The sequence below is a fragment of the Dryas octopetala genome, chromosome 2, assembly GCF_963921425.1.
Source record: "Dryas octopetala chromosome 2, drDryOcto1.1, whole genome shotgun sequence".
Taxonomy (NCBI): Eukaryota; Viridiplantae; Streptophyta; class Magnoliopsida; order Rosales; family Rosaceae; genus Dryas; species Dryas octopetala.
This window is the reverse complement of record NC_141367.1, coordinates 14,707,481-14,724,719: the sequence shown is the minus strand read 5'-3', so window position 1 is coordinate 14,724,719 and position 17,239 is coordinate 14,707,481. Positions and strand designations below refer to the sequence as shown.

The 17,239-nt window shown below is 34.3% G+C and overlaps 1 protein-coding gene across 2 annotated transcripts; it reads right to left on the bottom strand.

The window, feature by feature from the left end:
- Positions 1–1,857: 1,857 nt before the first annotated feature.
- Positions 1,858–13,777, bottom strand: LOC147293342 (ion channel CASTOR-like). Of its 2 annotated transcripts, none has more exons than XM_086230282.1 (12): positions 13,252–13,777; positions 13,098–13,169; positions 9,665–10,270; positions 9,302–9,484; positions 8,872–8,931; positions 8,579–8,782; positions 8,181–8,429; positions 5,715–5,813; positions 5,123–5,317; positions 4,610–4,702; positions 3,735–3,989; positions 1,858–2,296 (listed from the first exon to the last, which is right to left on the bottom strand). In XM_086230282.1, the coding sequence occupies exons 1-12, from the start codon at positions 13,681–13,683 to the stop codon at positions 2,078–2,080; spliced, it is 2,667 nt and encodes an 888-aa protein (XP_086086408.1). In that variant the 5' UTR covers positions 13,684–13,777; the 3' UTR covers positions 1,858–2,077. The 2 variants fall into 2 exon arrangements, with proteins under 2 accessions (XP_086086408.1, XP_086086407.1); XM_086230281.1 differs by lacking the exon at positions 5,715–5,813 and adding an exon at positions 5,559–5,657.
- Positions 13,778–17,239: the final 3,462 nt, after the last annotated feature.

Below are 17,239 nucleotides of genomic sequence, written 5' to 3'. Positions count from 1 at the left end.
ATTTTTTTATTTTAACTATTAAAATATTTATATCATTTTACTTTAAATATTAAATTTCAGTTTAAGTACCAACTTTTTAAAACATAATTATACCGAACTATGATTATCTAATTGTTATAACTTTTTTATTGATTTGTTATTTTTTCAATATTTGTAAGACTTTATAAGACTTTATCCCCTAAGCCTAAATCAAAAACATTAAACCCTTATAAATTTGAAACAGTAACAGTTGTAACTATTCGACAGTCATAACTATATATCAAACCAATTTGTGACCTAATCCAAAATTTCTTACTCTAAGTTAGTACCTAAACTAAAAAAAATTAGTGTCTTACTATTTTTCTAAAAAACTATTGATATTTAGTGTTTAATCCAAATTTTCTAAAGTCATTATGATATATATTAATGATAGAAAATACAGATAAAATAACTGAATTGTTGGTGTCCAATTTGAAACCCACATCTTTGTACCTTGTAAGTAAGATGAGGAATCTTCATGCCATGAATCATTAACGGTAACATTCATTATGATTTAACGGTAGGAAATGCAGATAAAATAAATTATTGGAGTCCAATTTGAAACCCACATCTTTGTACCTTGTAAACAAGATGAAAAATAACATAAAGCCGTCAAAGAAGAAAAATAAAAAGATTTAATTAAAAACTTTAAATCACTACCGGTTAGTCTAAGAAAGGCTCATAAAATAGACTAAACTTTAAATTTCCCTTAAATAAATAGACTATTGATGATAAGTTAGATAAGCTTAGTCCGGTTCCAAGCAAAGAAAAAAATGAAGGTTTATTTTTATGAAATTGACTACCATGAACCAACTAGCTTGTGCTTAGTGGTACATCTCTTCTCAATATTAGAAGAGGTCTCATGTTCAACTCCATATAGTATTTTAACGATCCAAACTGTTTATTTTGTAGGTCTTTATTCAAATATCATCCTTCAAAAAATTAGACAAATTGAAAACCATTGAACTATCTAACTTTGATCAAATAAATAGACGAACAAAATATTTTCAGTAAACACTTGAAATGATGATCATTTAATCAAATGAAGACCTAAAATATAGACGATTCTTATCATCAAAATATAATGTGGAGTTGGTCTTACAAGAGATCCATTTTTTAACCTTTAATAAGGGATCTCTCAATACAAGGGGTCTGCCTAAACTTAATAACTAACTTTTTTAAGGCGAACAACCATTTGATTCCTGTAGTTTGGTGGTTATTTCAATTTCGTCCTCGTTTTTTCAATTGTTTCAATAAAGTCCTCGTAGTTTCAAAATTATTTCAATCAAGTTCAAAATTATATTTCCGTCAAGTTTTTAAATGGTAGAATCGTTAAAGTAGGGGTATAATTGTTTCAATCAAAAGCCAACGACAACAATCTTTTTATTCTTGGACCATTATAACCCTATCTTAATGGTTCTATCATCTAAAACCTTGATGGAAATCTAACTTTGGACTTGATTGAAATGATGTCGAAACTACAAGAACTTGAATGAAACAATTGAAACAACATGGACAAAATTAAAACAACCACAAAACTACATGGGCTAAAATGGTTGTTTGCCCAACTTTTTTATTTTTATTTGTATGCTTACTTAATAAACTAACTACAACCCAAGAAAGCAATTTTTTTTTTTTTTTTGTTAACTGAACTTTCATTGGATTAAAGGGTAAATTTACACACACACACACAAAAACAAAAACAAAACCAATCTTAAGACCAGCTTACTTCAGAAAATTAAAGCCTAAACTACATATTGGATTAAGGAAAACACCCTTAAGTCCTTAACTAATGAATTGAACTAGAACCCATCTGGATGGCCACATACGATAGCTTCGACCAATGTAGAGCACCCAATGTGATTTACAGGAATGTACTGAACAGCAGCCAGCATATACCTAATCTGCTGGCATTCACCATTTAAACTGCAAATCTTGAAGTTAATTTTTGGCATGGGGTCTCTTACTTCCAAGTAAAATGGACATTAAGAGTAAGACAATCCCTGACTTCATATGGAGTTTCAAACACTTTCCTCTTACTGTTGATTTTAGAAATGACTCATTCCTTCTCAGCAATCACCACAAAAACATCCTTCACCGACCACCTCCGGCCCTCACTTTTGGCTGGAGGATTGATCACAGCTCTTTCAGCATTAGCCAAACGGTAACCAATCATGACCTCTCTCCTCTGTCGGGCTCGCAAGAGTACTTCATAGAAGCTCAATTCCTCACCTTCACGAAGATAGAGATCTGCTTGCCTTATTTGCAACTCATTTCCCTGTTGAAACATATAAAAGGTAAGGTTGCTAAAACAAAAAATTATCCGTGTATGAAAGAAATTGCGCCATAAATCAGAAATTAAAGAACCATCAACAACAAAAGGATTTCATCTAAAGAAACAAAGCTATCCAAAATATGTAACACCAACAGCTTAATGAATTGAAGAAACAAGTCAGTTATTGGTCATAATTAAATGATATGCACTCCAACTCCAACCTCAGCACCCAAACTGATGAGGGACATTGGCTAACTGCTCTTTTTGTTTAACAATAAATTTATTTCCTTAAACCCAAATAGAGGTGAAACCCAACCTAGTTACTTCAAAAGGAGTACTCTGACTCTCAGAATCATGAAAAAGATCTTTGAAGAACACCGACACATTCAACCAAACCCTCTAAAAGAATGACGTGCAAAAAATCCCTATCATTTAGTTGTCGTGTCCTGTTGAAATTATAAAATCTTGCATCGGGTATTTCAAGCCTTGTACTAAACTATATAATATTTTGGGCATCTCCACCCATTGCCAATTAATTTTGGATTGGATGCTAACTTTAATATTGTATCAGGGTGGACAGTTCATTCACGTGTCAGTCCATTCAAATGTCAGAGCATTTGAATGACATTTGAATGGACTGACACGTGAATTGAAAGGGTGGTGTCGGCATTTTAGGATTGAAATATGTGGTCAGAGCATCATATGGTCAAAAAAATGTTTTAAGGAATGGTGGGAAAGAAGCAGTGAACGAGGTTGGGAAGAATTTAGGTTTATGAAGTATAGGTAAGTAAAGGAAAAGATTTGGGAGTGGAACAAGGAGGTCTTTGGGGATGTGAGGAAGTATAAAATGGAAATTAAGGAAAGAATTAAGGACTTAGATATAATGGAAGAGCGGGATAGCTTTAGTGATGAAGGGAGATGTGATAGGATAAATCTGAGATTAAGATTTGAGGAGTTAGTTTTTAGAGAAGAATGTTTGAAAGAAAAAGGACAAATAGATTGGGCAAAGGAGGGGAAATAGCAATATTAAGTTATAAAGGTTGCAATTGGCATTTTTCATAGTAAACGGATATCTACTCTGTATTAGTTAAACCCTAGTGACTTGGACTCCATTAGAGAGTTGCCACATGGTAAAATCTGTTAACTGCATTTCTTTGGTAACTGTACTTTTAAATCAGAAATTTGTCAAACTACCAAAGGCAAAGGCTGGAACTGTGCAAGCAGTGCAATTAAGTTCCTTAAATGGTATATGTGCTTGACCTGTGATCCATAGATAGTAAACTTCAAGATAGTAAAATATTATGCCTCGGAATTGAGCCACATGTTGTATGTGGATAGTTTGAAGGGAGAGCTCATGTTAAGTCTATTTTGGTTGCCAATAAAGTCCTGGTTCTAATGCATGGAATCATATATAACACACTTTAATCAAAGGGAAGAATACCTCCTCTGCAAACAGCTCTTCCAAGACATCATTTATTTGCCGGTCCTCTGACACCATGGCCAATGCCATGCTGACGAGCTCATTTGATAGCACATAATCGCTGATCTTTGACATGGATAATAGATTTTTAGTCCTTGGGTCCAGAATTTCACTAATTATAACCGACTTATCTGAAGCTTGCTGCATTTCTCCTATCCATGATCCTTTTGAGAAGCTTCCTCTTTGAACATGTGTTACCATAGGGAGACGCTTAGCCTGGAATAATCAAAATGAAACCCCACTTTATGGTTATGCACAAAAACATTACATGAAAGTGGACAAGAATGTAACTCAAATCTTAGATGCTTGGAACTGAAGGTAGGTATAATATGAACAATGATAACTCAAATATCCAGGGAAAAATATATTCGCAAACAGTCCTCAAGGAAATTCAATCTTGATGATACAAGGAAGAAGTCGTTCTACTGAAAATCTCAATGCTATATTGCTATTACACAACTTCTAATCAATGCAAAAAACAAAAAAAAACAAAAAATCACTATGCATGAATAACGTGATGAAGATACTTAAAAATGCTAAGTTGAATACCATAAAAAAACCAAAAATTAAGTATATCAACACCCAGATGTGTTGCATGCTAACTTTCTCATTGCACTCGTGTCCAAAACTGATGCATATAGAATGGCGGATGCGTAAAGCAGCCAAGAGTAGACCAATTCAACAAAAAAACAGTGTCTTTGACCAACATAATAAAAACAGATTCCTTTAGAAAGAACATAATGTCTGAGAAATTACCAAAATAGAAGAAATAAACTTTAGAAAGTTAATTGCTTCAATAGTTTTATGGTGTACTCAAAGATCAAATTGCAAAGTACCTGAATATCACGAATTAAAAGTAGCGTGGCAAGAGATCTGGAATCAGCTTGAATTGCCGAGTCTTCCACAGACTCATCAGCCAATATTAAGATCTGCACTGATGAATTACTACATGAGAGCATGTGTAACCTATGAAGTTAAACAGACTAAGTAATTATCATTAACATCACCAAAAAAGGAAAAACAAAAAAAAAAAAAAAACAACCCTACACAAAGCCACCAATGGAGGTTAACGAGAATCAATTTGAAAGATGAAACTTAATTCATGTCACTAACTGGCTACTGCATTTCAGATGGTAAAATAATATCACTGCTCAGAGATGGTACACCAGTAAGATAGTAACACTCAGCCAGCAAGTTCTTTCCCATGGCAGGTCTTGTTGGTATGTAGACAATCGTTTCATGTGCAGCATGAGTCCTCATTTTCGTTATGTATGAAATTTCACCCCCTTCCCTTTTACTACTGAAATACAGAGATTTATAAAGAAGAGATCAAATATTTTGTTGCTCACCGAATCAAAAGAATGCAAGGGAAGGCTTTCCAAATGACGGCGTATGACTGCATTTCCCTCACGATTAACTAAAGTTATATTTACCAACCGGCTGATGTCAAGGCCACCATCAATGAGCTTCTTTTCCCTCTCTTTTTCAGCAACCTCATTGAACATCCAGAGCTCTGAACCAGGGGCTAGAAAGGCATCCAATACCTAAAAGTCATATATGCTTGAATGTAATTTTCTAAAAGGTAAATTAAATAATCATATAGTAGCATCAATTCAGATCTGGCAAGTGGAATTTCTGAAATTTTTAAACTTGAATCCAAAAATGCAATCTAATTTGAAGGTGCATAGGAAAACAGGACACTGTCTGTGAGATGATCATCAGCAATTTGTATACTAGAACTGCACCCCAAGTACTGGGAACATGATTGCAGACATCTGGCATTACCATAATCATATCCTCCATATCTCGCCGCCAACCACAAAAAAGTATCCTTTCTGCAGACTTTGGAACAATAAAGTCTTTGGGTAGACTTCCTCTCCAGACCTGCAGCATCCAAGCGAAGAAAAAGAAAAATTAGGGGCGTCAACAGAAAGAACTTACCACAAGCATATCATCAATGTCCCTCCTCCATCCACAAAGTAGAATCTTCTGTGGCTTTCTTGCTGTTCGGACAATGTGTATGAAAGATGCCTCTTTGACCTGAATGATCAAAGTGATTATAGTTTTGTGAGTTTTAATTATGGTATCTCCCATTCACTAAAACTCCATGGTAGGCATCATCCTAATGAGGACTAGAAGAGTTTATTCTTTAAAAGATTGACCTCTAACTTATAGCCCTTTCTTGCAGCTTTAGTTTGCGTTGATTGCATTTTCACACAATTTTATGTTCGTTCTGACTTCCGATCAGTAATCATATGCATAATGACATAAGCCTTTTAATGCATTATATAGTATGCAATAGTTGTGGAGGAGGGGGAAGAAGAGGCACGTGATTGTAACAAAGGGCTGAATTGCGGCAACAGTCTCAGAGGATGGAATACACATGTATAATGACCATATACGTGTAACAACAAAGTTTGACAGACCTTCACAACTCAAAATGCACTACCTAGAAGTTCTATGAAGGAAAACCATCATAATCCTATACTTTGAATCATGTCTAGATAGATTAGCCAACCACATTCATAAAAACAAAAAACACAAAAAAAAAAAAAAAAAAAAAAAGTTTAACAAGACAAGCAGAAAAATATATGGCAGCATCCAATGTGATTAAATTTTAGGGATTTTTAGATTTGTTTTTTTTAATACCCAGAAATCCCTCAGGCAGCCCCGGATTCAAAATTGGGGTGCCCTGCCGAACCCTACAATCTTTGGGAGGCAAGAAACTCTAGCAAATAGCTAGATAAGTACCTTTGAGGAATCGAACCTCAAACCACATGGGAGCAAACCACGGGCTTGGCCACTCAACTAAACCCTTGTTGGTAACTGAAGTCCAATGGATTTTAAACCTATAAATACAGTTCAAGCATATAAGTAAAACACCAATACATATCACATACCCAAAAACAACAAGAAAACTTACAAACATGTTTGATTTGTTTCTAGAACAACTTTAAAATACCATAACTTTTATTTTACATATCCATTTTTCATAAAATTTGTATTTTCAGAAAACACTCGTCAAGAACCATTTAATAAAATCACGTAAAGAAAAATAATGTACTAGAAAAGAAGAATACATCCCCCATTCTCACCAACAACAAAAATTCCATCTATTTGTATCTAAATTATGTACAATTTAATGTATCTGTTCCACAAATACACAATGAAATTATTAAATGTGGAATTTATCCATTAGAATAAAGGCTTTGGAATTATTTAGTGAAATTGGGGTTACAGTTTGGGAGCCATGGGAGGCTTCAGGCTATGGGAGGGTTTGGACTCTGGAAATGAAAGGAGAGAAAAATGGAAGGTTTTGTTGTGTGCTGCAACTGGGTCCTAGGCAGATGTTTATTTTCTGGACATCATTTAATATAAATCATGGATTTTCTTTGATAGATCTCAACAAATGCTTTCCAAAATACAAATTAACAAACATGCAGAATGGAAGTTATGATATTTTCAAATTTGATACTTTTAGTCTTACTGCTTTTTCCTTTTTTGTTTTTTGTTTTCTGTTGAGAAGCCTCCCTGTTATAAAAAGGTCAATTAAAGTGTTTGAAAAAACACATGTATACCTTTAAAATTTGAATATTAATCTATTCTATTTTGAAGGATTAAATTTAACAAAATCAAAATGCTGTACTTTTGATTGAAAATATGTATCATCAAGAACCTTAGGCTAATTAACTATAAATTTTAAACTGCATAAAATAACAAACTTGCAGAACATATAAATGGTGCAAAATCTATAGGTTTTGATTATCAATCTAAATGGTGCAAAATCTATAGGTATTGATTTCGGCTATTTTAAAATTCTAATGTTGTAATAGGTATTGATTATCAATCTAAAGATTTCCTTTTGACATGAATGATTCTGAAAATTTGTTGGTAAAAGATAATTTTAAGCTGTTTTGGAACAGCCCATTGAAAATCTCCACGAGAAATACTGTGAAAACAAACCAATAGCTTTTGCAGTTGTCCTTCCCCTATAAATAATCATCAGCACAATACTTGAAATGATTGCTTCCAAACCAAACCAAATAAAATCAAGGGCCTGATGTGATATTGAGAACTAGAAAGTAAAAAAAACAAATCACTGATAGTCAAGTGACCCGAAATTTTTCTTTCTTAATGCATTAATTCTTTTTGTCTGTTATTTTTTTCACCCTCCTCACTCAGTGAGCCTAAATGCATCATGAATTGGACAAGGAGTAAAAAACGTCGCTGAGAACTAATTTTACCTAAATTACCTTAAATATGTTTCTTTTGGATAAGAGTGGGTTGAAGCTTACTCTAGAAGTATTTATCATAAGTAGAGACCATCAACACAAAGAAAGGAGAAAAAGAAAAGTAAAATAAGCAAATATTTTGAAATTTCTATGCTTTAAAGGAATTTGAAATCACCGTAGGCAATGCTGCAGGAGCATAGGTATCGTCATCCTCTGCTATGACAAGTACTTCATCGCCTTCTTGTAGAACATAAGAGTCATCAGGATTCAGAATAATTTTACCACCTAATGACGCAACCTTGACTCCACAAGGAATGGCATCAGGATAACTGATCAATACATCCTCAAAATGCATGCCATCCAACTGCGGCCATCTTTTGATGTAGAACTCACAATTTTCAAACCCAAGGATATCTTCCCAGATCTGCTATGGCCCAGAAAAATTAACCAATTGCCATACAGAAAATCAACAAGGGTTTTAGTAAAAAAGAAAATCACCGAAAATTGCACTAAAATTGTGTGAAGATCCAAATAATGTTAAAACTTGAAGCATCCACACAAACAGAACGTGACCTGTGCAAGTCCGGGCTGCCTAGCACATTGAATCATCAAACGACCAATTACATCATGAGCCACAACAGTTTCAACAAGATCTCCGCCAACAAGTTTAACAAGAACCTCATTGTCAAGATCACTTAGTTCAACCACAATATGTCCTCTCAGCCCTTCTTTTACTCCAGTTAGACTTAAGACTGTTCTCAATGCACGGGCATCACTCTGCATCAAACCCAACAGGTAATGAACAGTATAGTATGCGTGTATGGTATCAAATATTCGAGCACATAAATATGTTAATTCAAGTATACCTGATCAGCATTTCCATCTTCAGCAAGGACAATTATTGCACGGGCCTTGGAGACAGATACCTGCATAATGATGGTATAAGCAAACACATGGAGAATCTTACAAATGCTATGAATAGTTTCAGCATTATGTGAATGCATGCATTAGAAAAAAGGTCTCTCCAACATCCTGTAATATACTGTACAGCAGAGATGTAAAGAGATTCTTGGTGAAACAAACAAAACAATCACTAAGATGTAGGCATGTAGCTGAGTAGCAGATTTGATATCAGAGTCCTGCAAACTAAAAGACTTTTATGCAACAATTTCACCATTATTATATATTGCCCCACTCCTGCAGAATGTCCTGCATGAAATCATGAGGGACGTCGTGGAGGATAAAGTTATTCCATATTTTTAAGTTAAAGAAACCAAAGAAAACAAGTATTCATACCTTTTTCAAGTCGGCCAGAATAAGAGGGCTCCCACTTCTGCAAATTACAGATGTTCCTTTGAAATCAAACTCCATTTTAGCAATGTCAAGTTCCATTTCCTCTTTATCTCGCTCAGCCATTACTACAACAGTCCCTCCACCCAAACTCTCATTGGCTATTGCAATCTGATTCAATAGCGATCCCTGAATTTACAATGGCATTCTTTGTGAATGGAACAAAAAGGCAATTCAAGCTATCAAATCATTTTTCCTTAAAGTAATACTTAATTTTTTCTTATTTATTTTCATAATGCAACAAAATTATAGCTCCAACCAAGAATTAAAAGTATGAGAGAAAAATAAGCAACACAATCAGAACTTTACCAATTTATCGCTCCAACCAAGAATTAAAGTATGGTTTTGCTCAACCACCTCACTTCGTCCTTTCCTCAATGAGTCAAACTTCTCTGAAATTGCATCAGAAACAAGTCCAAGCATCATTGCAAATATAAGCATCCCACCAAAGCTAATGGAAACCGATACAAGCCTTTCACCAATTTTTTCAGAGTCAGTATGGTTGCCAGAATCAGCTACATAAGTCCACGATAACCAAAGACATTCTGCTAAGCTATCATCTTTCACTCCAAAGAGTGCTAACCCCCCTAGACAAATAAGTAATAGAGTAGCAACTAACAATGCCAATGGCTTAGAATATGGGCGGACTGATAAAAACACATCCACCTGATATGCTAGCTGTTTGTTTAGAGAAACTTCTTCTGAAATATTTTCTGATGATCTTGATCTAGAGATATAGTCAATGTACTTGAAAGCTAGGACAGGGATAGATAAAAGTGTGAGGGACACAATAAGAGCTAATCTTTTTAAGCTTTTGCTAGGAAGATCAATCTCCTGCCCAAAGGAACTGATGAGCTCCATAGAGTCTGACAAATTGTAGGCTCGTAATCTATATTCAAGCTTGGAATTATGCTCCTAAAAGCAGAAAATATGTTTCAATTAGCAAGGTCTCACCATATTAACAATGGAACATTACTTCAAACAGAAAATTAATAGCTCCAACTCATATCAAGGGATACTAAATCCAAGCCAGATTGAGAAAGGAAAAATCATCATGTACAGGCACCTTGATCTCAAAATAAAAATTATTCTCGATGCACATGCTGTTATGTGAACTGAGCAACACATCAATTTCTCATCCTCAGTTTATTTGTAAACTTTAGATTTGACAATTGTAAATAGCATTGTAGTAACAAAAGCCATAAAAAATTAAAATTAAGAAAATAAAAACATACCAAAGCCACTATGAGAACTCAGGGAAAATGATGAAAATGGCACAAAAAGAAAGTACAAGCTCTTAGAACCGTTTGGGTGGCTGGAATGAACATCAGGAATGAAGCAAAATTCTGGATCTGAATCACCTGGCATTTGGACATGTCCAAGCAGAATCCATAACCGAACTGGTATAGATACTGCATTTTGTGGATATCTTAAACCCCCAACAGGTTGGTATTGTTATTCTGATGTCCTGGAGTGGTGAACACAAATTAAGTTCCTAGGGCCTCGTTTGATGCGCAAGATTGGATTGGATAGGTTAAATGGCTAAATTCATGTGTATTGAAGGAAGAAGCTTCTAACTTGAAGGAAGAAGATGTGAAGAAGATGGGAAGAAGACAGGGAAAAAGATGGTTAGAAGATGGATTAGTCATAAGGGGAAACTTATCCCTTCCAATCCCCACAAAAATGGTGGGATTAGTGGGGATAAGTTCCCCTTTATGGCTAATCCATCTTCGTCCCATCTTCTTTCTTCAAGTTAGAAGCTTCTTGCTTGAATACACATGAATCTAGACATTTAACCTATCCAATCCAATCGTACACATCAAACAAGGCCTAGAGCTCCTGATCTTCAAAATAAGAGTTCAACCTAGGAGATTTCTGAGCAATCTGCCAGAACCAACTATTCCTCTTTGGTGTTTTTGGTGCTCCAACAGAAGAATGTGCCAAAGACACCATTGGCAACTAAGCACCTCTCTCATCCTCCTTACTTTATAATTTTCCTTTTCCTTTGGGTCTTTGGGTGCTTTCTAATCCACCTCAAAAATCCATTATTTCTCTACCATTTTAGCCGATCAAATATTTCTTCATACTCTTCCTGCCAGTTTGTAAAATAAAAATTTGAACTAGGGTTGCAAATATGGACCCTAATTATTTTCTACATTTGCATATAAAAATTAAACTTCTGAGATGTCAGTTTAGGAATAGAGCTTGTTGAATGTGTTCTTCATCTACGGTTTAGACTATATAACAACAGAAGAGATAAAGTAAAAACAATAGAAAGAAAAAAGAATGACCTATAAAATTGAAGGGTTCATAATTGTGTTGAGACTGGCACAGAATCAGGTTCAGCATTAAAGCCTGGTTACAAGTCTGAATGTTATGGGAGCAAAGTGGTGCAAGCCAGTATGTGCCAAGTTGATATTTCAAATTTAAGTTTCTGTTCTTGGTTTTCCATTTCCGAAAAAGGACTGAAAATAGTTCTATTCCTATCTAAAATTGGACTGAACCAAACACCAGAGTAAGGACAACACAAGTATCCTATCAACTATTACTAGGAATGTCCTTCCCATAAATATTTCCATTCTGAATCTCCAATTGCAGCCATCCAAACACAGCCTCTAAATTTTTCCTCTTTAGTTTTATTTATTTTTGGTGAATCACCTAACTTATCTAAAAAAATAACTTAACTTCGCTTAGTTCCACTCATCGTCTTTGCAGGCTGAAATCTTATTACAATGCTCCATTTTCACAAACATATTTGGTAACTCACAAGCTTTTTAATAAATTAAAAACAAAAATCAACCACCTACAGGGGCAGCACATGATCATCAATTTTGGTGATTGTCCAAAACACAAATCATAATCAATTAAAATTTCCCCAAAATTTGAAAAAAATCAAATTTCGTTTTTCCAAGCTATTCACAGTACCTACTATTAATTCCACAGTTAAAACCTAACTAAGGACCAGTAATCTAAAGATTCTAATCAACCAAAGACACAATTATGTTGATGCACGTCTTCAGGAAAACAAAATAAATTACAATGCATATGAACTGCAACTTGGTGTATCTGTCACTCCAATTTGAGTAATTTTAGATTTTAAATACAGAAATACAAGGAATTCATACAAGTTATTAACAAAAAAACACATCTATACTATAGTTTATTTACTACATAAATCTAAAAGAAATTCAGATTCAAGTAAATAAAACCAAATTTTAATTTCATGTCTTTAAAAAAAATAAAAAATCATAAAACTTTTCATGCATTAAATTTCTCAAGTTGGATGTTTTATCTATAGTTAGAAATATACGGGATGGCAAAAATATGTATAAAATACGTACATGTATTATTCGGACTATTTGCTTTAAAGGTACGGTGAAAAATTCGGCTATAATATTATTTTTTTTTTATTTTCAAAAGTACGCGAATAATACGTGAAAAATATGTATTTAGTATGGAATGATACGTGTATAATTGAATAATACGTGTATATACGTTTGGATTGAAAAGTACGTGTATTTTTCCGTATCTTTTCAAAAATACAAAAAACAGAAGTTTTACTAACTATGGTCTTATCTACTTGACATTAATCCATCAAAAACAAAATATACAATAAATTGCAAATAAAACCAACATTTCATTTCTTTCTTTCCTTTTTAATATAGTATGCAAATAAAACCAACATTTCATTGCTTTCTTTCCTTTATAAATATTGCAAATATATAATGCAACAGAATTATACCTGCAACTCATTGACTTGGATATGTAAACAGAAATTTTGGTACACCACTGATGAGAATACTGTCATCAAAATCTGCAATATACACCAAATTCTGAGCTCCAAATCACAATTATATACGCATATATACATAATATTAGAGAGAGAGAGAGAGTACCGCTACTGAAAAAGCCATTTTCCACCGAATTTTGAAGCTTTGCCCCGAAAACGCAATAAACTTTTCGCCAGAAACGGCGGTCGAAACGTCCGGTCGTCTTCTCGAAACGCCGTCGGAAACGCTCGAAACGGCCTCGTTGACGCCGTTTCTGGCCGGCTGCTCTCGCCGGCGGCCGAAGTCGAATCTCCGTCGAAGCCTCTCATGGCCGAAAGCTCCGCGAGGGGCGGAGGTCGAAGACGAAACGCCGCCGCCGAACGGCTGACGAGAATCGGGAGGGAGGGGCTGTTGTTGGGACGGTCTGGGGTTTGTTGGGAACCTCCGGGGGTATTTTGGGAATTTCGTCGAGTGTGAGTTCGTGTGGATGAACGGCGGTGAGGGGAAGTACCAGTCTCTGCTGGAGGAAGCCACGGCAGTGTCGGAGTCAAGGGACATAGTTGCGATAATCGAAAAAGTTTAGGGGCTTTTTGGGAAATTGAATTTTTGAAAGGGTTTATTTTCTGCTAATTGTGTCTATAATATGGTTTTGGAAAAGGTTGCTACTTTCAAGAGGAGGGTATCTTAAAACTTAAAAGTATGTGTTATAACTTATAACTTATAAGGAGTAGGTGGAATTTTTTATTTTTGGATGTGTTGTAGTATTGATTAGTGTGTTGTAATTAAATTAATTTGGGTGACAACGAAATGCGTTGACCTAAATATTAACAACTTAATTACTTTTATACTAAGAACAATAATGGCTTTTCCATATGTCCTCGAATTAAAGGCACTAAAGTAATGTTTCAAACAGTATATAAGGGTTAATAGTTTTTTTTTTTTTTTTCTTTCGGTTACAATTAATAGTTTTTTTTTAAGGCAGTAGTTCATGATAGAGTAAACAAAAAACAAATATGTATAGGAACCTAACGAAGTCATTAATCACTTTAATTTGTAATATAAATTTACTCAAAAAAAAAAAATTCCCTACGTGGAGTTCACTTTGGCAGCTAGTTACAACTCTGTCGCTCTAGAGTAGGATGCTCTAGGTGTGTTTCTTGGTTTCAAGAGTACAAATCCTCATTTGACATCAGACGGGCGTCTCCTGGATGAAGCAAATGGAGTTTAGTCTCAAGTTATTGAACCATGGTTTGAATCTCACCTTTTTGTTGATTGTTGTTTTATTTTTTGAGATACCGGGAGGGGGATTTGAATTTGGAACCTCTCTCTCAATAATAGAGGGAGAAATATCACTAGACTAACAGCTAGTTGGTAGTTTATTTTTAACTGTAACTCTTCCTAATTTGCTTCAGTAGTATTGTTTTTCTGATAAAAGAAAATAATAATAGTCATAAGGATACAAATTAGCTTTAAATTTTAGAGTCCGTTAATATACAAGTATTAACATCTAATTTTATTAACTAAAACCACTTAAAAGCCTCATTCTTCCTTTGTGGACTAACTACCACAAACACATTCTTTATTTGTGGACACCACACTACCACTAGATCGCCGCGCCACAAAAAGCCCATTTATCTAACGTATTGTTTTGATGAAAATAGACATAACAAAAACATAGCATGCGGACAATTTCTAAAATACCAGCATCAACACATTACCAAAAAATGGAAACTGAAACTGCAAGTCCGTAACTCTAATAAACTGCAGTTTCACTTGCAGTTAGTAACTGCAACTGCAAGTCTGCAACTCCAATAAACTGCAGTTTCAGTTCATTTGCAGTGTCATAAATTACAGTTTCTGCAGTTTCAGTTCACTTACAGTTCCAGAAACTGCTATTTCTGCTGTTTCAGTTCAGTTGCAGTTCCAGAAACTGCAATTTCAGAAACTGAACTAAACAAAAGAAATCAAGAACCTACTACTGATAAGGAATACACGAGGGTGGAGTTGGCTTCCCCAATAACTTTCTAGGCGTTGTTATAGTGAGGAACTTGGCTTGTTCTTTGGCAACGTCGCGACAAGGCCGAGATCAGAGTCAACATCGAGGCTCCGATCGAGTATGGGGGTTGCTGGGTGTTTCGAGCTCACAGGGATGAAGAGGGAAGATAGAGGAACTCATGGGTGGTCCTCTTGTCGCCATCCATGGACGGATGCATACACACACCATCAAGGAAAGTTGCAGCGAGGGAGAGCAAGAGAGAACAGAGAGAGTGCTTGGGGAGGGAGAAAGAGAGTGATGAAAGAGAAGATAAATTTCAAAAATGAGGGAGAGAGAGACACGTGAGAGAGTTTAAGAGAGTTTTGAAAAACTTAAAAAATTAGCAACCATTGGATTGCTTGGATGACTAAGATAAAAAGTCTATACTAAACTGATACCAAGAAATGGGTAACCAATTCACTTTCAAAGTAACTTAATTGTTAAATATTTTAAATATGTGTATTACATGTTACAAACAATAAGTAAAGTGTAATACAGAGTAATTATTTCTAAATTTTATCCTAATAAAGTGATTCAGTAATTCCTCTTATACTAAATTATTAGTTTTTTTTTTTAGGAACTTTAATTCATATTAGAGTGTAAAAAAGAACAATGCTTGTTAGCTCCTTCTCCTAAAGGAGCACTTCATCCTTCCCCATCTCACAAAGACATGTTATTTTATTGTCTTTTCATTACCCTGGTGGTGCGTAATATGTGGTAGCAATTTCCAATATTGTTTGATGAAAAAATGAAGGAAAAAAATATCAATGGTTTTGAACATATAAAAAGAGAATTTCTAGATAAACACCAATTTCTTCTCAATACACACTCTATTCCCTTTTATTCATTTAAATCTTAAAAAACTTAAAAAAAAAAAAATATATATTGCAAATCCACCCACCAAGCCACCTACTCCTCCACTGGGGACCCCACTGGTGGGCCGCCTCCCCTCCCCTTCTCTCTTTGGGCGCTGTCTAGGGAGGCCCACAACGCCATGAGGGAAGAAAGAGAGAGAAAGGGGGGAGGAGGTAGCCAGTTGACTAGTATGATTGCCGGTATAGGTCATGGACTCACGGTGGAAAAAAGGGTGGGTGGGGCTGGGGTTTATTTTTTAAAAATTATTTTAAGCGTAAAAATGAGAATGTATGGTTGGAGATTTAGTGAGAAAGAGAAGGGACTTTTTTTTTTAGAATAGAAAAAGGGCTTTCATTTAGAAGCATTGTATCAACAAAAGGGGTTATTTTATTTTATTTTATTTTTTTGATTGAAACAAAAGGGGTTAATTGATTAAACCCCAAGTTTTCAGTTTTAGAAAATTAGGATTAAATACCAAATTTTAATAATTTTTTGGTATAGTATGAAGACCATATAATATTTCAATTGAACTACCAAATTTAAATGTAATTTTTTAGATTAGGTCACAAATATGTAGGCCCCTTTAATTTGAGTTTTTCTATTTGACATTTATTCTTTGGCCCACATATGATGAGTGTTAGTTAAAATTTATAAAGTTTTAACAAAATTGCCCTTGAGGCTTTTATATTATCTTGAAAGTTTGCTAATGTAGTTTCAACTTCACATTTAGTTGTGACTGTACGATACTCACAACTTCAAATTTAGTTGTGACTGAATGACAGTCACATCTAAGTTGTGAGACAGTCACAATTAAGTTGTGACTTAATTGAATTTTTTATAGATAAATTATACTACAATATAGTATAAATAGAGGTAAAAACAATACTTTTACTCAAAATAATATATAGTATAGTGGTGTGAGTTGTCTCTTTCAATTTACCAAAACAGTCACAGTTAAGTTATGACTTGATTGATTTTTTTTAATACAATATAATATAAATTAATGTAGTATTTGTGATGTAATAATATTATTATTTTTTTATTGTAGTGGCATGTGATGTAATATTTTTAAATTCTAATACTTTTACTGTATTAATTTGTTTGACTTTTCAACTAGTACCTAATCTAAAATGCTATTTAATTTTAATACCTAAACTAAAAAATTATTGAAATTTAATAATTAAAATCAATGGATTTTTTCAGTTTTACACTTGAGACAAGCGA